Here is a 24,010-nt window from a genome sequence, read left to right as displayed (position 1 = left end):
AGTGGTGACTGGGGGGAATCTGACTTTGGGTTCTTCGTGGATACACTTATTCCTGGAACCTGGGAAAACGGGTGTCCTAGATGTGTGTGAAGTTTGGGAAACACTGAGGGAACAGGGAAAGTTCTCAGTAGTGTAGCGCTCCTGCAATCAGAGGCGGCGGGATCCTCCCCACTAGCCACCAGCCCAGGTCAGCGCGCACAGTCCCAGCGACGAGTATCTCTAACCCAGCGAGGGTCTCAGCGGGAGGGTGGCGGGGCCAATCCCCCGCCCGGGGTGGGAGGGGGACGCGCCCTTCCCGGGTCCCCACTGGGCAGACGCGCTCCAGGTGGCCTGGGCGGCAGGCGCGGCCGAGCGGAAGGCGGGCTGACTCAGCCGCGCAGCAATGCTGCGGAACCGGGACGGCCTGCCCCGCCGCCCCCGTCGCTGAGCTCGGGCCGCCCCCGCCGACCGCGGATCCCCGCCCCCGGGGCTCGGGAGGAAGCAGCCGGGCGCGGCGCCGAGCACCTGGGCGGCCCGGGCGGGCGCGGCTTCCGGGGCTGCGCGCTCGCCCGCCGAGCCTAGCCGCGCTCCCGCCTCCAGGTGCGGCGCGGGGTCCGCCCGCTCGCCCGCCTGCCCGTCGGGGACAGCGCCCCACGGGGACGAGCCAGCGCTGCGCTGCCGGGGCTCGCTGGCCGCGCGCGAGCGAGGCGAGTCCCCGGGGTGCGCTGGCCGCGGTCCGGTCCCGGGTGCGAGAACGCCGCGCTTCGGGGCGCGCCGAGTGCTCGGGCGGCTCTGGATTGTGTCGCTCGGATTGCGCTTTCCCGCGAGTGGGCGTCGGAAGAGAAACCAAAGGCGGTAAGTGATCAGAAAGCTGCGCTTGCTTCTGGGATTTGACCCGCAGGGTTGACAGTCCAGTCCATCAGACTCTGTCTCATCCTCCTCTACCCCAGACCAAAAACTGCCTGGGCGAGTTCCAGGCACTGAGTTCTTTTCTCAGTGGAGGGAATGACTTGGGGCTCTGTGCTCCCCCTTGCACCCCTACACCCTTCTGCTTACACACTTAAGAAGGCAGCCCTGTTAATTAACTTTAATTACAATCATTCGGCCTCCACCTGCCTGAACCCAGCACTGTACCAGGGGACCTCTCTGGAGTGCGGTTACCAGGCAGCTCTTTCACCTTTAGTGTGGGAAGCAGTTCTCCAGGGAGAATTGGTGTCCATCTATTAATTGAAGTAAGTTTTTATTTTACTTCACTCTGACATTTTCTTTTTAAAACCAGTCTTGGATTTCTTGGTGGCGATCTGGAGTTTCTTTGACTTGGAAGGTTTGTGAAATTATATTGTGAACAATAGCCTTTGATATTTTAGAGAAAAAAAAATACAAGAAGTGATAAGATACACTGTGTGGAAAACTGTCTCAGGCTCTTGTAAGTTAGATGAGGGATACCAAGTTTGTCCTTGAAGTATAGGACACTTAGTAGCACATAATTTTATTTTTTTTAAAATATTGGAATATGCTATTTTTAAAAGTACATTTAATCGGATGTCATTGTTATTCCCAATAATAGCTTTGTACTTACAAGCCCAGTATCGATTCTCTTCACTTAAGCTCTGTGCACCAGAAGTGTATGGAGCATTGCCTGTAAGTAAGTGGAAGGTGCCTATGGATGTGGTAACTTTTTTAAAGGTGAGGAATGGCAACAAGATTTTTATTCATGACTTTTATACACTTACAAGAGGAATATGGAAGGCAAAGGCACTTGGTATTCCACCGTTTAACAATGTTTAATAGAGAGAAAATAAAAGTGGGTCGTGCAAGTAGGCTATATCCTAAAATGGAAATATCCCCTGGCTCCAGTCCAAGGAGAGATTGAACACACATTTAAGGTGGGTCTTCACACCAAGAGGGTTTTATATAGACAGCTTTTTTTTTTTTTTTTAAATAAAATGTACCTAGAAAGTAAGTCAAAAAAAAAGCTTGTTAAAACTAATTTATATGGGTCTGCTGTCTTGTATTCTTTCCTTCCTCTCCTCGGCCTGTCACATGCAGTTTTTTTTTTTTGGGGGGGGGGTTGCTTGTGAAAAGAGAGGCTGAGGGTCCACTTAGAAGCAAATTCTTGTTTTCCTGACATCTCAGGTTCCCAGTTGTGAGGCTCATGGGCACTCAATGAATGCTTTTCAGCTTGAAGTACTTTTAGTTACCATGGTTAAATAGAACTCAAGTTCTACTGGATTACAGTTTTTGTTTCTTACATTAGCATTTGGAAACTGAAGGTTTTAAAAACCTGATTCTGAGGATGCTGGGTGATAGACTTCTCCAGGTCCTAGAAGGAGACTTTGCCTTCTCTTTTGTTACTTCCTAACACATTAACTTGCAGCTAACGAACTCAGTGTGGTGAACTTGACCATAAAATTCAAAGTATGAATGACAGCCACAGCTTTAATAGTTTCTGTTGTCATGCGCTCCACCCCTTCTTCAGACTTCTGTGTTGGAGTCCTTTACTGGTCTTTTGCACATGCTACGTTGTGGAGTGTTTCTGATTCTTTGTAAAAGGCTAATCAGGTGATGTCTTCTTACTGGTCCTAGAAATATGTGTTAACTTTTACTGAAACACATTGAATATAAACATAGTGGATGCCTCCTTAAGTCATTTCTACATTAGAGTTTACTATTTTAGATTTTAAAATCATTGATCATGGTGTGGATATATGGCTATGTTTCTACCAAGCCTAATGACATGAGTTTGATTCCCAAGCCCCAGGACCTCACGGTGGGAAGAGACAACTGACTCTAGCAAGTTGTCCTCTGGTCTCCATGCAAGTGCTGTGTCACTCCCATACATACACACAACACATGTACACACATAGAAACAATACATTAATATACATAAAATATATCACCCGAATTAAATATATAATATTAGTAAGGTCATTTGGCTCAGTTTTTTTTCCTTGATTGGAATAGCAGTGGTATTCTCTTTTAATTATTCTCTGTAGAAATTTTCTTCAAGTTTTTACTCAGGATAAGCAGACTTCTCTACTGATTCTCAAGTGAGAACAAACATGTTTCTGATATGGCTGAGGTGGGGATTTTGTTGTTGAAAGCTATTTCTGTGAGGCGGAGAGAATTATTTTCTGACTTTTATGTGTATATAGGGGTGGATCATTGCGGGAATAAATGGCTCATCATTCCTGAAGGTTCTCAAAAAATAGAACAGAAAACCAAAACAGAAAACAAACAGAAAAACACCACTGGTTATGCTGTGTGGCCGAGCATGCAGAGAGAAAGGTATGGTCTGTCCAACCACAAGGAAAACTGATCACTTCCCTGCTTCACAGATGACTTGGCAGACCTGGGGTAGAGATGGTCAGGACTGTGGAGAGGGTTTCACTTCATTCACAAGAAGTGCGGACACTTCACTTTCCAGGTCTTCGGCTGACTTCAGCTGCCATTCTGCCATTAGGACTTGTTGAACTCTAGATCCCTTGCACCTGCTCCGCCCTCTTGCTGTGGCCTGATGTTTATCTTCTCTCCCTGTGCCTCCTTCATGGCCTTCGATCTACTTTCAGGTGTTGGTGTCTCCACCTGTGGCCTTTCTTCTTGAAACCCTGTTGAGTAGCTCTCTTCCTCTGACCTCAACCCTTGGAAAGCCCTGACTTGCTGAAGTCTTTAGTTGTATTACTTAAGTTGATGGGAGATTTCTAGAGTCCCTGATCATTTCTAAAGGATGGTGTCACATGTGTGTGATTGAAATAATGCATTACACTGCAAACCCTGTAAATATTAAGGTCACGAAGTTGAGTCTTCATGTTGTTTCAGAGTGAGTGCTATTTTGCATATGTCCTGTTCTTCTGAGAATGTTGTCCTGTCTCCCAAGCCCTTCCTTACGTGGACTGGGCTGTTTGTCTCAGGGCTGCTTGTTTATATCCATGGATTGCCTTTGCTTATTGTCAGGCCTAAGCCTGCTCTTTTTTTAACCTCGTGGAGGGAGGACATTGACTCTTCACTTTGTAACCCTCGATGCTGTTCTCAAGTGAGATAAGAAGTACTGTTATCTTGAACTGAAAATATTTCCCACTATTATCTTGGAGAGAGCAGTGTCCCCTAAATATTTATTGAAGGATGTAAACAAAGGGACATATAACTTCAGAGACAGTTGAAGTACTTTTCTTCTCCTAAGAACAAGGGACTTTAAGAATCACAGAATCAAGAGGAAGCTCTTGAATTCAGTTGGAAAAGAGGTCAGGGTGCTATTTATAAATGCAGAGAGGAAACATTCACAGTAGGCTATTTTGAAACATCTGGTTGTTGGTCTAAAAATGTGGCTCTTAAATTCAGAGACATGGTGAATAGATATTTGTACTACAACGTGGAGATGTAATGCACACACAAAAAAAGTGTGTCTGTCATAAGTCTACATGTAAAGTTCTTTGTACAGAACTGTAGTAGTGTTTCAGTTTTTGTCTGGATTAATTGAATGTTAAAGCTGCGCTCACTGTATCACAAAATGGAACAGAGAAAGGAAGAATGTATGCCTGTTTTCGTCTCAGTGCAAGATTTTGAAAGGATTGGGCTCAGCCTCAGATATGCTATAGACTTTAGTTGGGGCAGGAAAAGGGTCTCTTCCTAACGGAACAGATGCAGGTATTGGAGCACATGAGTAGGCATCGAACACAGTGGTGCAAGTTTCAGTTTGTCATTCCTTGTGGAAACCCTTCAAAGGGCCTGTGAATATCCAATCATCTCACCCTCCAAAGAGCCTGGAATTGTGTGCATTATAACATCTTTCTTTGGTTGCTCTCAAATTATGACTTTACTTGACAGATCTCTCCATTAGAATTTGAGAGGATTTTCAAACCTCAACTAATTAACTCAAAATGTAAACGGGAACTTTGAGAGATGTGCTGTGGCCAAGGAGATTATCAAGCACTGAATTTCCTAAAACACACAAATATAGGCACTGGACATGACACACTATAGTCACCCCTCATACTAAGAAAAGGAGTTGGTATCTTGGCTTTGACAGACACACTGAACTCTAGATTGCAGAATTGTGCTTTTTTCTGATTGCGCAATAAGTAGAAAATGTCTCAGAATAATCTTTTCCCTTCCGCCCCAAAGCCAAATGATTTTGCTTAGGATTCAGCTATTTTAAGATCAAGTTTCACTTATTTTGCATCTAGCAGCTAATGACTGAATATTTGCTGTTTGCCAGAAACCCTTCAAAGGGCCTGTGAATATTTAATCATCTCACCCTCCAAAGAGCCTGGAATTGTGTGCATTATTATTTTCCCTATGGTGACCGTGGTGAGACTGGGGAGGGAAAGACATCCTGGAAGGCCAAAAAGGTTGTGTGCAGCAGAGCTGGCAGCTTTGGTAATCACTGTGGTCTGTGTCCCAGGTCTAAAATCTTCCAGTCTCAAAACACTAATTATGTATCTGTCTCGCTACTTTAATAAAGCTCTGCTTAGCTCACTGCTGTGCTAAGTGATTTGTGGGCTTATTAGAAAAATAATTTACAGTCCTCTTTTAAGAAGGTGACATTATTGTGCAGGCCAAAGAATAACACTCAAGCCCAGTACATCCATATCATATGATATAATTAAGTGTAATATTGATTATTACAGATTAATTAATAATAGCCAGCACTAATCATATGCCCGAAGTTCAAGACAGGTCATTTTATATGTGTCTTATGTGTGAATTTAAAATATAACAAGTTTATTGAAAATTCTGTAAGGAATTCTATTATATAAATGCTATAATATAGAAAGGGTATTTTCTATAAATTCTGTCCTCTTATTAGTAGGAAACCTGAAAATTTCAGGAAGGTTAGATAGTTTTATGAAAGTACTCAGTTAAAAAATAGAGAAGCCAAAGTCAGGGACATGGTTCACTGGGTAATAGCATTAGCTTGGCAAGACTGGTGACTTGAGTTCAGTCCTAGGAACCCACACCCAATTTTGAATGTAGAGGTGCTTCTGTAATCCCAGCATGCCTACTATAGTATAGGAGATGAAGTCCTGACAACCCCCTCCCTCCCCCTGAAACTCATGGGCCTGCCAGCCTGGGGTATATATGTAGCACAGCAATAGAAACAAGAAAGACCCTGCTGTGACATGTCAAGTTTGGAAAGCAGGAACCAGCATCATCCCTCCACCACACACATACGCACACGCGCACGCGCACACACACACACACACACACACACACACACACAGAGGCATAGCCACTGGGGGGTGGAGAAGGGGGGAGGGGGAGGGAGAACGGGGGAGGGAGAGGAGAGAGAGAGAGGTGGGGGAGAGAGAAAGAGAACAGGAATAGGAACAGAGAAGGGGCGGAGGGGAAGAGGGGGATAGTGATGATCAATAAGATGAATTAAAGAGTGGAGAAACCTGGATTTGGAATTCGGGCATTATGGTATCTAGTATGGTGTGGGTGGATTTGGTGGGGGATTAAGGGCAGATGGAGTAGGAAAATCTCATGGACTGATCGTACTGCACTTTCAAGGTTGAACTGTCAAAGGAGGAGAATAAACAGTGCAAGGAGTTCATTCTGTTTCCTCTCTCCTCTCTGCTTTACCAAATTTCCATCTTAACCACTTTGTCAGTGTACCATTGAATAGTGTTATGTGTGTTTATGGTCTTGTGGAACAGATTTTCAGAACTTTTCTTCTTGCTAAATTGAATCATTATACCCATTAAACATTAACCCTCACCACCGCCATCTCTCTACTCCTCAATGCTCACAGTTTACTCTTGATTCCTACAGGTGTATTCGATCACTCACCATAACTCTTACAAGTGTATTCATATAGTAGTTTCCTTTTTTGCTAACTGGCTTATTTCCCTTAGCAAAAAGTCCTGAAGATTCAACCTCGTGGTAGCATTCTTTCTCGCTGTGTGCACATCTGTATGTGTTAGGCATCCATGTGGGTATACATGTTTGCATGTGTGGACATGTGTGGGCACACATGCATGTGGAGATCTGAGGGGAACCAGAGAGTCCTCAGTCACTTTCCCGACCTCAACTGATTAACTCAAAATGTAAACGGGAGCTTTGAGAGATGTGCTGTGGCCAAGGAGATTGATTATCAAGCATTGAACTCTTACGGCATTACTGAAAAGGTGACTTTCCTTTGAACCCAAGCTCACACCTTCTGTTAATCTAGTTAGACAGCCTAGCCTGATCTTAGAATCCCCGTCTTCTCTACCAAGTGCAGAGGGTACAGCAGGGCTGCCAGGCCCACCTAGGATCTACCTGGGTACAGGGGGCTAGACCTGTATGCTTATAATGCTTATAATGCTTATAATGCTTATAATGCTTATAATGCTTATAATGCACGTATTTTAGTCATCTCTCCAGCTTCCATTTCTTTATAAGCAAAACAAAAACCGAATAAACAAAGCACAACAAAAACAACAACAAACCCCTCACCCTCCATCCCCCATTGCTTGGCTCCACATTTTGATCTTTGACGTGCCTGTATCCCTTGGGTTGCTCCTTTGGCTCTCATTGGAAGGTGAGTCTTTCTGTGCTGAGATCCTTTCTCTTGAGGTTCAGCTGTGTTACCACCCTCAGCACTGCTTGCTCCTTTGGCCGGTAGATATTGTTTTGCTTTTATTTGATTGTTTGGTATTTGGCTTTGTATTTTGCCAGGCGAATTTCATGGTAGTTAACACATAAGTGTCTTTCTGCAATGATATGTCCAGAAGAAATATTACTGAAGTGTATCTTACCATTGCTATAAAAAGTGATGTCAGAGCTGTTTACCATTAACTTGTTATTGGCTGTTAAATCTCAAGCAGTTAACATGTAAATGAACTGAGCCTTCTGTATTTAACCACTTATATGGATACCCAACAACTGCAATAAACCTAAAGGTTGTGTAACACCTGGGCTTGCAAGTTATGGAATATAATAATTTAAGTAGGACTGTCTAGTGTAGTGATTCTCAACCTGTCAGTGGTGACCTCTTTGTGTTTATATTTCAGATGCTTACATTGCAACACATAGCAGTAGCAAAATTCCAGTAATGAAGGGGTAACAAATAATTTTATGGTTGGGAGTCACTACAACCTGAGGATCTGTCATAAAGAGTCAAAGCTTAGGGTTGAGAAGCTCTAGTGAGTACGAGGGTTCATGCACAGGGCACTAATGAGACGAAGAATAGGACACCATTATCTCTTTACCATTTGATCAACTGAACAGCTATAAAGAAACATCAAGGCCAACAGTATGATTTGCTTTCCAAGAGAACTGTGAGACAGACAGGAATCCCACACCAATGATTCGCAACAGTGAGAATTGTTAACAATGTAAGTCCCAGGAAGAGTGAACCAGAATGAATGTGTCTGGAGAAACAGGGATAGGCTAGTGGTTTAAATAAAACATAGGGCTGAGAAGATCCTAGTCTGTGGGTGACCACATGTAAGAGATATGGCCAGGTTGAGGGCCTTGTCTTCCTATAAGGAGTTTAATTTTGCTACATAATAGGGTAGGTAATGAATTGACAGGAGGGAGGGATGGCGAAGATTCAAATTTTAATGTGGGCCTAAATACGCAAGGCAACAGCAGTATGGAGTTAGTTCAGACCTTCAGCTTTCTAGTCTGCTTTAAAGTATGGAGTTGAGTAAAATGATGAAAACATATTTTCTCAACATTACTTTCTCTTTTGCTTGTTTGAGATTGTTGAATGTCGTCTTTATGGAGTTAATATCTCAGTAATATCTCAGTTAATATCTCAGTATTAAACAGTGGACTTTCTTGGGTGCAGATAATGATATCCATTTCCCGTGACTATATTTTTCACCAAAACAGAAGAGAACGTCTCTTCATTCTGTGACCTGAACTAGTTGGTGTACCATCCTATTGATACAATGCCTTTTAATCTTCTGAGGAAATAAGCTACGTGTCCTCCAAAGTTTACTAGCAACTTGAAGGCAGAAACAAGTTTTCGCGACATATAGGGAACCGATTCATTCGTGTTGGGAGTGAAAATTTGTACCATTTTGATGATATATTGCATCACCTCTCTTAACTGTGCTACTCCGTCACTGAGATGGACAGAAACAGTTTCTAGTATCCGTTGGTTCTAACCCCAGGAGACAGTACCAGTCTACTGGGAAATACTGCTCTGGAAGACAATAATCTTCCATTGTTATCAGACTCTCTAAGATACGTATTGTAGGACATAGAAAGTTACATTCACTTTTGTAGCTATGTTCAAAATTTCATCCTAATCATTGTGATCTTATGATTTTTAAGCCTATTATTTTATGACAGTTGCAGCTTCCAATTTGCTTCCTTAATGGATTTAAACATCAAGAAATCCAGTTCTCCAAAATGCCTTTTTAATCCCCTCCTATGATAAGGAATTACAGTCTACAGAGGTGATTCTAGAAATTCCAGAATTTGCCTGTCTGAGCACTCAGTGCCCATATAATTTAATGAAATGGCTGGGGTACAAACCAAATTTTGTTCTTGTTTTCTTTCCTACTTCATGGAGTTAAAGCAAGCTCCATGGGGAAAGGGTGCAGGCTGGCAAGAAGTGAAGAGGGTTCAGGGGCCTGGGTTTTCTTACGTGAGGCAGGAGGAGAGGTCATCGGTGCCCAGCAGGTGCTTTGGAGCGACTCCAGCTGATCTCCTGCTATACTTGACTCCCAGCCTAATGACCTCGTAGTGGTTAGACGGATTGGAAGAATTTGAATCTGTTCCATTACTGCAACCTACTAGCTTGTTGGTTTAGAGACTGAATTTGAAAATAATGAATATTTCCTGCCTGTCATCCTGAATACATATGAGGTATCAGGTAGTAGGGGAAAAAAAGGGGGGGAGGGGATTTGGTACAGTTAAAGCTAGTGAAAGTAGCTATGTGTGCTTACGAAAGCAGGCGGTGGGGGAAGCAGTCTCTGAAAAATGACATCCGACGAGACTAATCAACTGATGGGGTGGACCATGAGCAGCAGGGATGTGGTATATGTGCTGGAGATGAAGAACTGAAAGAGATGGAAGGGAGAGGGAAAGGCTGCATGTGAGACACAGGCTGTGGCTGTCAGTGGAGCCAGACTGAGGGAGCATGAATGTGGGAAGCCGTGGCGAGTGTTAGGGTGTAGTTTGTGTTATAAGCATAATGCATCATGTATTGAGATGCTGCAGTATTCAGGGAGGGGGCCAAGACAGAAATAGAGAGATTGCTTAAAAGACCTATTACTGTTCTCAGGTCAGTAAGATAGTGGCTTGGGTGGTGGCAGCAGAGAAATTGAGGAGATGTAGTTGGATTCAGGTTAGAGCTCAGTAAGAAGATAAGACTGCTTCTTTAGTGACATAGGGCATGCTTGTATTGAATGGTTGGAAGTGGTATTCCCCTTCCGTTTGCTTCCTCATTTAAGTACAGCAGGCTAGTGTGGTTTTTGTACACAGTCATGTTTTCAGTGCCCAGTCGTTTGTACCATGTCTCAACGCATGCTATATGATGTTTATGGACACTACTTTGGAGTTTATTAGGAAAGTTTGGAAGGTGATCCGTACCTTGGCAGAATGTATTATGGGATGACAGTAATATAATAATAGGCAACGGAGACTTGGTGTTCATTGTATGTTAGTGGGTGTTCCAAATACTTCAGATGTATTAACTCTTTCACTTCTCATAGCAGCCCTATGGGGGCTGGTATAGGAATGAGTTATACTGATTTTCTGTTGAGGAAGCTGAAGTCAAGAGTCACTAACCGCTTACCCAGGTGCCCAGGGCCTGTGGGTGGTGACTTTTATTTGATTCAGGTCACTTTGGTTCAGACTCTTTTTTTTTTTTTTTTTTTTCCCACTACAGTAGCCCATGGGATGGACAAAATATGGCTAAGATCATTCTCTGAATGTGTTCGGCCTCTCAGATGATGTGAGGTTTACCAAAACCCCCTAGGGTAAGGTGGGACCTTTGGGAAGGGATTAAACCACAGCTACTGTGGAGCATTTGTAAATGAGATTAGTGAGGTTACAATTCAGAAAGAGCAAACTTGCCTTCCTGTTGCCTCTAATGCAAGGTGTGGAAGCATAAGTGGGAGGAGCCTATGCCTCACCAGACCACCAGGTACCTTCCTCTTGGATTTATTGTGCTCCAGAACTGTGAGCAATGCATCACTATTGTTTATAAACTATTCAGTATAAGCTCTTTTGTCACAACAGCATAACTGGCATGAAGCAACGCTCTTTGTCTTTGAGATCTAACACAAACATGATTTCCTTCCTTCTTCTTTTTCTTTTTTAACACAAGACCAAATAAATATTTATTTCCATCTCCATGTCCCTTCAGTTACTCTGTAGTGTATTAAAAGATCAGTCTCCAAAGAGAGACTGAAATATTGGCCACATACATCTAGCATACATAAACTAGCATCCTAGAACATTAAAAATGGTGTGGAACATATTTAAAGTGTGGTTGGTAGGGATGGTAGATATGGTTTCAAAGCCAGAATAAAAAGGAAGAGTGTGTCAGTGTGGGTGTGTGAGTGAGTGTGTTTGTGTATGTGTGTGTTTTATTTTTATACCTAGCTTTTATATGCATATATTCTTCTGGGTGGCCGAATCAAGGACAGGGCAGGCCAAAGGCTACATTCAAAACTCCCTCTGCTGTAACAGAACAGAATGAATAGGCCTAAACAAGACTGCTTCTCTCTCATGACATGAAATAAGTTCTTCTCCTATGGACCCTAAACTCCTGTTAACACTTTAACTCTCTCTCTTCCCTTTCTCTGAAAACAGAAAGGAATCAACAGTAGGAACTTCTAAGTAGTGAACATACATCTTGTAATGGAGTTGCATGTGTAGTATTGGTGAACGCTAGGCAGTGGTTGAGTGCAATGGCTTCTGCTTTTTGATCTATACCAATGCTTCAGTGCCTCTGAGTGTTTGTCTTTCATGGAAAACAAAACTGAATCACCATGTTGAACCCATACTTGAGTTCTTGCATTTAGGAAGTGAAGGAGCCAAGGCTTGATCATAGCTTGACCCCATGTTTGTATGCGGTGTGTTGGGAGAGTTAGGATTCTTTCTTTCTTTCTTTCTTTCTTTCTTTCTTTCTTTCTTTCTTTCTTTCTTTCTTTCTTTTTCTTTCTTCCTTCCTTCCTTCCTTCCTTCTTTCCTTCCTTTCTCTCTTTCTCTCTTTCTCTCTTTCTCTCTTTCTCTCTTCTCTCTCTTCTCTCTTTCTTTCTTTTGATTCATTTATTTTATTTATATGAATATACTGTAGCTGTCAGACACAACAGAAGAGGGCATCTGATCCCATTATAGATGTTTGTGAGCCACCATGTGGTTGTTGGGAATTGAACTCGGGACCTCTGGAAGAGCAGTCAGTGCTCTTAACCTCTGAGCCATCTCTTCAGCCCAGGATTTTCCATTCAAGGGAAAAGAGTGATAAGGTACAACTTGAGGGGTGGCTCCAGAGCAGGCTGGAGGACTGTAGAGGATTTGGAACTCTATTTACCACATTCAGTGCACAGCCCAAGTATGTGTGATGGGTGTTGAGAAACCTTTCTGGTCCTGCTATCCATAGTGGTTACTGCCTAGCAGATTTCTACACAAGTTCCTGGAGAATCACTTAGTTAGACCACACCTTTCCATAGCCCCATGGGAAACACAGAGGGCTGCTGTTGTCCTCATATGGAAGTGTGTCCCCATCTCTTTGTATCACATTACTTTCTTTGGAACAAAAGTCTCCTGGGATAAGACTTAACTTGACCTATGGACATCATTGCAACATCTATCTAGAGTCGAGAGCTTCTTTCATGTCTCCAAAGCTTTCCAGCTTTGCAGCCACATTTGGCATATTGAATAACAGCAGAGAAGTGGTAGGTAGAACACTGATATATCTGTCCTCAGCTTAGACACCCTGGAAATAAAGTATATACTGTGAAAGACTTTGTGTATAAGAATACAGACACACTCAAAACAAGCAAATCTAGCCATATAAGTCTTTCAGTCACTTCTATCCCTGCTAATCCAGTCCCACAACTCACATTCCAAGAGCTAGTTATAGTTACATCTGGAGAAAAGGGCATGCCGTCCTATTTTAGTGGCCCAACTGTCACCTACATAGAGGAGGTAGTACCTGCCTCCTCAGAACTATTCATGGTACACAGACAAGAAGATACGGCATATGCTGAAGGAACAAAAATAACTAGCTTCCTGCCTCGGGAATAAGACTGAACAATGAGATGAAGTGAGGGAGGGATGCTGGTAGACAGAGAGAGCCGGAGTATAATAGGAGAATTCTTAACAGAATTGACTTCCTCCAAGGAGACAGGCGCAAGGTTTGATGCTTGGCATGTGCTTACTCTTTACATTAGTACAATCTGCCGCTGTTGTTATCGCTGTGTTCTTTTGGTTAACAGAGGCTCGCCTGTGGCCTGGCACAGTAAGAAATGTCAACTTGACAGTTGTGAGACTGATTTCTGTAAATCAGTGATACATGGAATAAAGGGAAAGGAGAATTATTCAGGAGCAGTTGCAGTTTCTTAAGCAATAGGTGTGGTCCTGGACACAGGCAGGAAGAGCAGAGGAGTATGCACGTGAGTTGTCATAACAAAATACCAGCTGGTATAACAAAATACTACCGACTGTGTGGTTTAAACAACAGTAATGTATTTCTCATAAAGGCTGCGTCAAGTTGCTGGCTGGCAGATTCTGATTCCATTCGTGTGAGCGCCCTGTCCTTGCCACTTCTTCAGGAGGGTGGGGTTGTTATGACCTGGGCAGGGGAATGGCAAACTCTGTGGTATCTCTCATAAGCCTCTAATGCTATTGTATTAGAAAAGCATCATTTAAGTAATTAGTTCCCAGAAATCACTATCTTCAAACAGAGTTCCACTGAAGGTCAGGGCTTTAGCTCAGGAATCTGGGAGTAGAGGCATAGCTTAGTCTGTTGCAAAGAATAAGGTCAGTAGTTTCCTGTGTGCACTTGGTGATACAACAGCAGGCTCGGGGAATTCTTCTGGATCTCAGATTTGAAAGACAACGTGGGGGAGCCATTGATGGATACCATTTATAGAAAAATCTGAAATTTTTCTTGAAGTATTTCTATGTTTTGCTAAAATTGTTTTTTTTTGTTTTTTTGTTTTTTTTTGTTTTTTTTTTTTTTTTTTGCGTTAATAGTTTTACTGTGAGAGCTGGTAACCATGATGGGGACATTTCGAATTTATTTTATCCCATAAGACAGTTCTTCTGATCCTTTTAAATTATTCACCAGTACATTGTGCTTATAATTCATAATGAGCTGGATTCTATACTCACTTACTGTTTACATTGTAGCAGCTAGTTCCAGCTAGTGTTCTGAAAACATATATATATATATATATATATATATATATATATACATATATATATATATATATATATATATATTGCATATATATATGCAATCAACTACAAAGTGAAGTGGTTTGTGTTTGGTAGTGTGGGTTAGCACCCTCCCCCACATCTTCCATGACACAGGCATTTCCTGCTTTCTTGCGTTTTATCTTCTCTACTTCTGTAGTAAGGCCTGAACAAAGAAGGACAGTCTCTTCTAAGGCTCTCCTTGTTTGACAGCATTTGGTGCTTTTATTCTTTCAATATTTAAGGCAGTACCTTATGTTCTCTTGCACATGTTGAGGCTATGCAATATCAGATGTAATGTCCAGAGAGAAACTGCAGAAAGGAAATCATTTAGGGAGCTTTCCCTTGTTTGTTTTGAGTTATGTTGTAACTTTTATATGGTTATTCTTCTCCTTGAAGCATAAGGTATAGAAATCTGCACAGACTCAACACACTCATATATCCTGCACTGAGATAAGTTAGCTTTTTGAAAGCCTGTGATGCTAGGCCTGATGGCATACACCTATAATGATGAGCTATTCCAGGATAAGTTTGGAGGGTCACAGATTTGGGCTATAGAGGTAGTTCAAAGCCAGCATAGTCAACATAGTGAAATCATCTCGAGCTTTGTTAAAGGGTGGAAAGGGCTAGCTCTATTATAGAGCAGTCACATACATAAATGGGGTCCTATGCTCCATCTTTACTACTGAAAAATACAAAAAAAAAAAACCAAGGCTAAAAAAGAAAGCAAGGATCTTTGAGGGAAAATGGAACCTGATACTAGACTCTGCTAGGAAGACGAAGGGAAACATGGACCTTTAAACTTTACACTTCATCCTACTCTTACTGGTTTTCCCATACTTAGAAATTACCTAATTATTATTCAAGCTAGTATTATCTTGCGTATTAATATTGACTGCTAACACATAATGCTGCCTGCTCTTTTGAAATGCAAGGAGCAGTGGAGTCTGCCTGCCTCTTAAGGGTCAGAAACAGTCGTGGAAGTTTTTCCTATAAAGAGCTGTTAAGAAAAGAATAGCAGCCACGTAGCCATCAAGAGAATAATCTGTCAGTGTCTTTGGGAGCTCTTGCTTAATACACCCACTTTATGATTTAATATTAATTCTAAGTCTTTTATCTGACTGGATTCTTACTATTTGACTAGAATGTACTCCTTGGGAAGTTGCCTAGTAACACCTGGAGTTTTAATTAATATTTTCGGATATGGTATTTCCCTTTATGGAGAATATTAATCAGGTTTTTTATCTTGCTCAGCTGCGTTATTTTATTTTTGAATATCTTTACTTTTTTTTTGGTGAACAATATAGAACTTCTACAAAGGCTTTGTGTACCCATCTTCATCATTTGCCCTGGGCTTTTATCAGCTAATGATATATGTTAAGCTTTTGTAACAAGTATATGTTTGTGAGACGCATTTTAATTTTGGCATTATGACAGTAGTTCTGCTCTGCAACTTTGTGTTAAGTCTGGGAATTGGCTTTCAAGGCCACAGGACAGTCTAGTCCTGCAGGTGGCAATTGTTGACGTCTTTGTGTTTTGCTTTCCAAGAGTAAGTTTAACATAGAACCAGGCTTCGCTAATTGAAACCTGGGCTGGGGATGAGGCTTGTATATATACACAAATATAGTTTATTTTTATATATTATTATATTTTCTTATAATGAAAATATCCTAATTATATTTTCCAGGTTTGAGCACATGAACAGAAAATAACATTGTAAAGACTTTTTGTCAGAAGTGATAGGGGAAAAAACCCCCTAAGAAGTACTTCCTTGTGTGTGTGTCTCATGGTGCAGCTTTTAATACTCAGATAGTAATGAAGCCGCCATTATGTCCTCAGTCAGCGAAGTAAATGCGGACATCAGAGATTTCCTGATGAGCATCAATTTGGAGCAGTACCTCTTACATTTCCGTGAATTCGGCTTTTATACTGTGAAGGACTGCATGTCGATAAATGACAGCGTGCTCCATGAGATTGGAATATCACCTACGGGACACCGTAGGAGGATACTTAAACAGTTACAAATGATCTTTTCAAAAATGCAAGACTTCCCAATATATGCAAATGTGCATAAGGCAAAGAATGGCAGCACCACAAAAGAGCAACAACACAGTGTTCCATCTTCCAGCAGCAACACCTGCATAGAATGTTCTGATTCTGTTACTGTCCATAGACCTGGCCCGGCACCATCAGAGATGGTTACAACCAACACCCTGAGTGAAGGAAACTGTCAGTCTCCTAAATCACCTGATAAGCTATGTCTTTCTTCACATGACCAGCCCTGTCCAGAAGAAGAGCTACACCAGAACGTGGATTCTTCGAAAGATTCTTTATTTGGTGGTGTAAATGTTAAAATAGATTCTTTGATTCCCAAGAAGGCTGTGGAGTACACAGCTGGAGAAGAACAAACAGAAAAAGTCAATTTGACATCAGAAGATTCCAGCAAGGCACTTAGCACAAACACTGAATGTCTTCCCTCTGAGGACTATCCAACATCAGACACACATTCTGGAAATGGAACTAATGGCGTATTAGAAAGCTTCCCACCAACCCCGTTCTTTCAGTTTCAGGGAGAGATGGTTGTGAATGAACTGTATGTTCCATCCTCACCACTCCGCAGCCCCATGAGAAGCCGGAGCAAATTGGTTTCCAGACCTTCTCGATCGTTTCTACTGAGACATCGCCCTGTACCAGAGATCCCAGGGTCAACAAAATCAATTTCAGGGAGGTAAGCATTGAGACAGAAACTTTGTGTATTCAATGTGGGAGACTTTATTAATTGTTAGCAACTGTTTTCATCATCCCTGTCTAAGGCTGCCTTGTGTACATTCAACTAGTATACCAGTCTTTTCATTGTTCCTCTTTCAGACATTTTACCTCTGTGTACTTTGTACTGCATGTGACTCCCCAGATTCTGTTTCTGGTTCATACGTAGCTGCTGGGGACTATAGCCTTCCCCTGTTTCATTGGGGAGCATCCCTTCGCAGCCCCTGGATATTCCCTCCCTTATCCCCCTCCTCATCTGGTATTGTGTTCCATCAGACTAGATCGCATGTTTGAGTTGCTGACTCTCTCCCCTTCATTATTTACTCTTTGGCAGGCAGTGTTCTTTTAATGCCAACTTCTCATTGCCTGGCACCGTGCTTGGCACCTATTAATAATTCAACACAAATCTGTTGAACTTGGAAGTAGTTGCACTGGGCTGGGGGGGGGCACAGAAAAGGAAAAAGCCTTGCAATCTAGTGCAGAAGGCAAGTGTAGAAAGCAAAAAGTAACAAGTGAAAGGGCCCTGGAAGTACAGTATGGGGTATGGAGGTCATGAACTCCAGAACCCCAGAACCCCAGTGAGAGGGACCCTACTAAGTACAGTTGGGTTGCAGGTATTCTCACTTAGCCAGATGATTTCAAAGACTCTGCCTTAAAGCAGAGAGAATCTTCCATCATTTATCATTTATACCTGAAATAGTTTGGGTTGTCTCCAGGGATGGGCGGAGTATGACCTACCCATCTTTCCACTGATTGCTACGCTTGGTTCTGCTGGGAAGTGAGGTGTGGTTCAGGCTTGATGGCTCACACTGTGGAGCTGTAGAGCTTTTCACACACTGCAGCCCGACGTCTCCTGCCAAGGCTTCTTTCCGGCCCAAATCTGTGGCTGCTACTGAGTCTTCTGTCCTGCGGGACCCTTGGCAATTAAAATTGTATTTGCAAGAGAAGAGGTAACAGAACATCTCTGTAAAGTGTAGCAATTTGTGACCTGGTTGAATGTAAGTATTTCTACTATATTAGAACATAAGGTCTTTGAGGAGAGAGACCGTAGTTAATTTCTCTTTGCTGTGATGGACTTGACATCAATAGCAAAGTCATGTTTGCTAGGAATAAACAGTAAAAATATCACCTGTAAACTATATAGGCCCCAGCTTGTCTCTCCATTCTTAACAGAGACCATGGAAATAGCGATTCGCTCCCTGTTACTCATTGGGATGCAATCTTCGGTTCATTTTCTCAGGATCTCAGAGTCAGAGAACTGAGTGAGATCTGACTCCAGAAAGGTGTCAATGCCATCAGAAAGGTGAAACCTGGTGTTTAGCAAGAAGCAGGGGTAATAGTGTCGTTCAAGTGCTGAGCCTCTCGCTTGCCTTAAACAGTCCAGAACTTACTTCTTTTTCCCCTCTTCTTTTTGTTCAGTATTTATTTTTAGAAGGGCTAGGCAATATACATAGTTTAAAAAAACTCACCATTAAGCAAGTCCTGAGAAACATGATTCCTGTAGAAGACTGCAAACTGACATGTGTATAGCATGTCCCTCCTTACATACAATTATTGCAACACGTTGACTGAAAATTTAGCATAAGAAATATATCACGAGATGATAAAAGATGTTAATAAAAAAGGAAGAAATTGTAAAAAAAAAAAAGAATACAATATTGTTACAATATTCAGTAATTGCAGTAGAGAACAATTTGGAGTCCTGGTTGCACTGCTGAGTCTGTTTGTGATCATGGCTGGATCCCTGGTTGCTAGCACAATGGAGTGTAACTATAGAGTTATCCTCTCCATAATTTCCAACGCAAAGATTATAATTGCATCATTTCTCCCTTCTCCTTCCTCCTCCCTCCTCCCTATACATCCCATATACCCCTCCTTGTACTTCTTTCAAATTTATGGCTTCTTTTGTTGCTACATGCATATATGTGTATGTATTCCTAAATACAACCCGGTAATTCTGTATAATGTTACTTGTAAATATTTTTTCAGGGCTAATTGGTGTGCCCTTCCCTGGGGCAGTCTATTTCTCCCACTCTCATCATTCCTTAGTTACCTATAGTTCTTTCTGTAGGGCTGAGGCCTGTGAGCTCCCTCCTCCTCCAGTCTACGTCACCATGTCTATTGCAGCTATCTTTGTTCAGATCATGCTTAAGCAGTCGCATTAGGGAGACCTTATGGATACAGCCTCTGAAATTACTAGAAGACAGTCTGACAGCAAATTTCCAGATCCTTTAGATCTCTCTTTTAGTTTTCTCTTTTCTTCATTAATGTAATTATTCATTCACTTTATATCCAGATGAAAGTCCCCCTCCCTCTTCTCCTATCAGTCCCCCACCCCAGCCCCCAACTAACTGCCTTTTTCCCATTTCCCGCTCCTCTTCCTCTCAGAGAAGGGGATGTGCCCAACCTGCCCTGGCACATCAAGTCTCATCAGTACTAAGTACATCCTCTCCCACTAAGGCCAGCAGAGCAGCCCAGCCAGGGGAAAGGGATCCAAAGTTAGTCTTTCTGGCCCCTCTTCTGCAATTTGTTTTGTAATGTATCCAGGGACTGGGCTTTACAACTCTGGATATCAATTGGGTGTAATTTTTTTTTAAAATAATAGACTCTATTGCATTGAGAAGTTACTTTGAAGAGGACAACACATATCTGGTTCTAAGCACAAATAGAGTCATATTCAGGGATTATGCTAGTTTGGAAAAGTAGCATTAGTAGCTTTTTCTTCTGGATCTATGATTTCACTAGTCCTGGTGTAGTGATCAGGTTTCCAGGACTAGATCTGACTTCCCTCTTGTTGAATGGGTCTTAAGTCTAATTAGAGAGTTGTATTATACCACCAAGGTATACATGCCACTACTGTACCCTTAGGGTTATCATGCCATGCTATTATAGTGGAACCTGATCTCTTAATAATTGATTTTTAAAAAGTTGTCTTCATATATAAGAATGTGACTCAAGATTATACATCACACATTATTATATAACCTCCTAGCCTTAAATACTTGCTAAGTATGAAGAATTAAGTAGAAGCACACAAGTCTTCCTATGTCAGAAGCTTTCTGTATGTGAGAGGGGTCTACTGTAGAATGCATACAGGAAAACTGAATCCCTTGGGGGAAACTGGGAGAAAAGAAACACTAGGGTTAAGTCAGATGGTCTGTGCCAGTTTTGCAAGTTTTAAGTATACTGATGCTTGTATGTAGCTGCACAGGGCCTGTGGTGCTGCACTGTCCTCTGCTGAGAGTCCCAACAGGGTTTTAAAACTAGATGGATGTTGGAGTTAGAGGAGAAGCATTGCAAACAAGTGCTAGCATTACTGGTGCAGGAGCTGCCACGGAGAAGAAGAGCATAAGGAACAGTGAGAACACCCGCACACGTTGAATGGGGCAAAGGGTAACCAACTGTGAAAAGGAAACTAATGCCGTGGACAGTAGAAACAACAGCTAAGGATTCTTCTCTTATGAAGTGTGTACAATTTCCTCTGGGTCTAGTGGCATCTCCGCATCTGTCCTTGATGATAAGGATGCTATTCCTTTTACTGGGAAACTTCATCTTCTGCTTTTAAGAAATAAAGCCAAGGTTAGAGCTGTGTCCTCCCACCTGCTGTTGTTAAACACTTGAGTGGAGTGCCTTTGATTTACAGTGTTCCAAATGCGAGAATGGTTTCCTTTTGACTGCTTTGGATAGAAAGACTCTCTCCATCGCATGGAGAGCCTGTTGATGTTAAAACGGAGAACTTTTAAAATTCAGAAGTAACATACTATGGAGATGAGTTATAAACTAATGCCTGTGAAGTATTCATAGTGTGATGCTTAGAATTGGTTATTGAAATCCTTCTTTTCTTCTATTGTGGAAGTAAAGAGAAATACACGCATATATTACAAATGGGGGAAGCTGAGGGTGTAGCCCAGGGGATGGTGTTTACCCAGCATGCGGGAAGCCCTGGATTAGGTGACCCTCAGTATTGGATAAACCAGGTATGGGAGTATATACCTGTTACCTGAGCTCTCAGAAGGTACTCAAAAGAACAACCAAATGAAAATATTTCCTGAAGGCCACTGTCTGTTTTTCCTTGTGGCCCTCTGCATTCCAGATAGCATATACACAGTTTCACTGTGCTTTAATATGACCCTTCAAATACAGCTGCAGATTACTGAACGGGAGTTTCTCTCTGGTCAAGTAGTATCTATAAAAGATATTGCATGTACTCTTTTGATGCCTGATAGCAATAGTGTTTTGTCTCCTCCCTCTGTCTCTCTCCTGACTCTTCAGACTCAGTTGATATTCTATCTAGCTCCACATTCCTCTTCTTGCCTTGCCTTGTTTCTGAAGTCGCACCTGTTCCCTTTCCTTGGAGAGCAGGTGTAGTGTGGTGGGGAGGACAGTGGATGTTACACTAGTTCTCTCCTCTTCTTTCTTACTTTGACTTGGTGCTGTTCTTTTGGAGTCCAGAGCAGAAATTGTGATGAACCTCTGTCTGTTTTCCCTTAGGAATTCTGGGAGTGTCCCATGACCCCATGCCGGATAGTCTTGAGAGAAAAAGAACAGATGTCTTAGATCCACTAAAAGAAATACGTTTCTTTTCCTCTCCTGAAGTTTAATGGTTTTTTTTTTTTTCATAGTTCATGCAGCTGTTTGGTACTTAATACAGCTTGTAGACCCTCTCTTTTGGATAAAATACCCTCTGAGCATTTAAAGAAGAGGAAAATGAGGATCTGGGAGTCATGGGGAGGGAACAGTGTCTAACTGTGAAGGTGGGGATCTGTTTGCCCTGGAGCAGATAAAAAAATGTACCTCCATCTCCACCTCATTTTCAATTTCATAAAAACCTTGGTCTGGCATGGTGGTTCATGTCTATCTTTCTAGCTCTCTGGATCAGAGATAGGAAGATCGCGGGCTCCCATAAGTCAGCCTGGGCTACGTACATAGTGAGATTCCATCCTAGATAAGGGAGAGAACTCAAACTTCTTCCCAGTGTGGAAGAATCTTTTATGTACTTTAGGAGAAAAATGAACCGAAAGTAGAAGGGTCCGTAATAGGGAGTTACTGAATTGAATAAAGAATTATATAAGTGCATTAATATTTGAAGCAAAGTTAGAGTTTGTTGAGAAAATGTTTTAATAAAGATTTACATATGATTTGGGAAAGTAAGTGTCCTGTGGGAAGAGGTGATCGGTATACACACACACACACACACACACACACACACACACACAGAGAGAGAGAGAGAGAGAGAGAGAGAGAGAGAGAGAGAGAGAGAGAGAAACCTAAAGGTAAGTATGCAGGTTGCAGATATTTCAAGAGAAAGAATTCAGCCAGTCCATCAAGGGGTGATGGGTGCTAGGGTAGCTTTCTTTATGCAGTTGGGACTGATTGTGTGTGTGTGTGTGTGTGTGTGTGTGTGTGTGTGTGTGTGTGTTGTTTCACTGGTGCTAAGGGTTGAGAATAGCAGGGACTATTGCATGCTAGGCAAATGCTCTAACAAAGAACTATCAATTATTTTTAACATTTTTTTTTGTTTGTTTTTTCGAGACAGGGTTTCTCTGTGTAGCCTTGGCTGTCCTGGAACTCTGTAGACCAGGCTGGCCTCGAACTCAGAAATCCGCCTGCCTCTGCCTCCCAAGTGCTGGGATTAAAGGCATGCACCACCACACCCGGCTTAACATTTTTATATTAAGACAAATGCTTAGCATTTGCCCAGCCTGGCTTTGTGTTTACTTTATCGCTTAGGAGTCCTTGAATTTAGTGTTCTCCTGCCTTAGCTTCCTGAGAAGCTGATATAACAAGGCTGTGCCACACTAGCAGGTGTGGTTGATAACCAAACCGTAATGTGTGTGTGTGTGTGTGTGTGTGTGTGTGTGTGTGTGTGTGTGTGTGTGTGCGTGTAGGAGAGGTGAGTATTGGTAAGGTAAGGAGGAGAAGAAGAGTCGGGGAGTTCCAGGAATGGGTCCAGACTTTCCCGTAATAAGGTTACTGCAATACAACTCTGTTATTGTGTTAGCCTTCAGCCCCATTTGGCGTGTGCTCCACCCCTGCCCCACCCCATGCCTATCTAGATCTAGGGCACTTCATTTTCCTACTCGGAGGTTTTCTTATGAGGGAAGTAAAAAAGGGAGATGCATTTCCCTTAAGTACTCCTGCTGCCCCTGGGCTGATGACCCTGCTGTGCATGGAAAAGAAGCCTGCCTGATCGGAGGTATCAGAGATGCCACCAGTGATGCTGAGGTTGGGGTGGGCTCTAGAGATTGCAGTATTATCTTTCTAGCATGGAGCTGTTGAAGTCTGGAAAGCATACATTTTAGCAGGTTAAAGTTCACCTTTACTGTAAAGCAGAACAATGCTATGGAGTCCTAAATTCAGCTTTTACTCTTCTTGCTTGCTTTCTTTATCATGACACATTCTTTCAGAATTATATTCCTTTGTTTCCTATAGAGAGACAAGAGGACAACTTGTAGGAACTGGTTTTCTTCTTCTACCGTGTGGGTACTGCAGATTAAAGTCTGGTCCTAAGGCGTGGCAGGAAGTGCCTTAACCTGTCCAGCTATCTAGTTTCCTTTCTTGTTTGCCCTAAGGAGAATATCTTAACATGAGACCTGACAATTACTTCTAGAACTGAACATTTCTGAGTTGAACATGTAAATAAAATTTAAATAATACCCTTATTGTTAGAGGGTTCCTTAGTTAGGGTTTTCATCACTGTGAAGAAATACCATGACCAAGGCAACTCTTATAAAGGACAGTGTTTAACTGGGGCTGGCTTACAGGTTCAGAATTTCAGTCCAGTATCATCAAGGCAGCTTCTAGACAGGAGTGGTGTTGGAGGAGCTGAGGGTTCTGCATCTTGATCTGGCCTCAGCCAGGAGAAAAGTATCTTTTCTTCACTGGGCAGAGCTTTAAA

General features: G+C 42.3%; 1 protein-coding gene across 3 annotated transcripts in view; it reads left to right on the top strand.

Moving 5' to 3' along the window:
* The first annotated feature begins 691 nt into the window (after positions 1–691).
* The window catches only part of Arap2 (ArfGAP with RhoGAP domain, ankyrin repeat and PH domain 2), a 160,097-nt gene continuing 136,778 nt past the window's right edge, over positions 692–24,010 (top strand). For 2 of the 3 annotated variants that reach the window (XM_029545277.1, XM_021211156.2), the window contains exons 1-2: positions 692–834; positions 16,034–17,074. In XM_029545277.1, the coding sequence (XP_029401137.1) occupies positions 16,176–17,074 (899 nt within the window). In that variant the 5' untranslated portion in view covers positions 692–834; positions 16,034–16,175. Of the gene's footprint in view, positions 835–1,192; positions 1,212–16,033; positions 17,075–24,010 lie in introns of those variants that run through there. The other variant, XM_029545276.1, reaches the window with a different exon arrangement.

The sequence above is a fragment of the Mus pahari genome, chromosome 13, assembly GCF_900095145.1.
Source record: "Mus pahari chromosome 13, PAHARI_EIJ_v1.1, whole genome shotgun sequence".
Classification (NCBI taxonomy): Eukaryota; Metazoa; Chordata; class Mammalia; order Rodentia; family Muridae; genus Mus; species Mus pahari.
The sequence above is the reverse complement of the archived record's forward strand: the minus strand, read 5'-3'. Positions and strand labels throughout refer to the sequence as shown.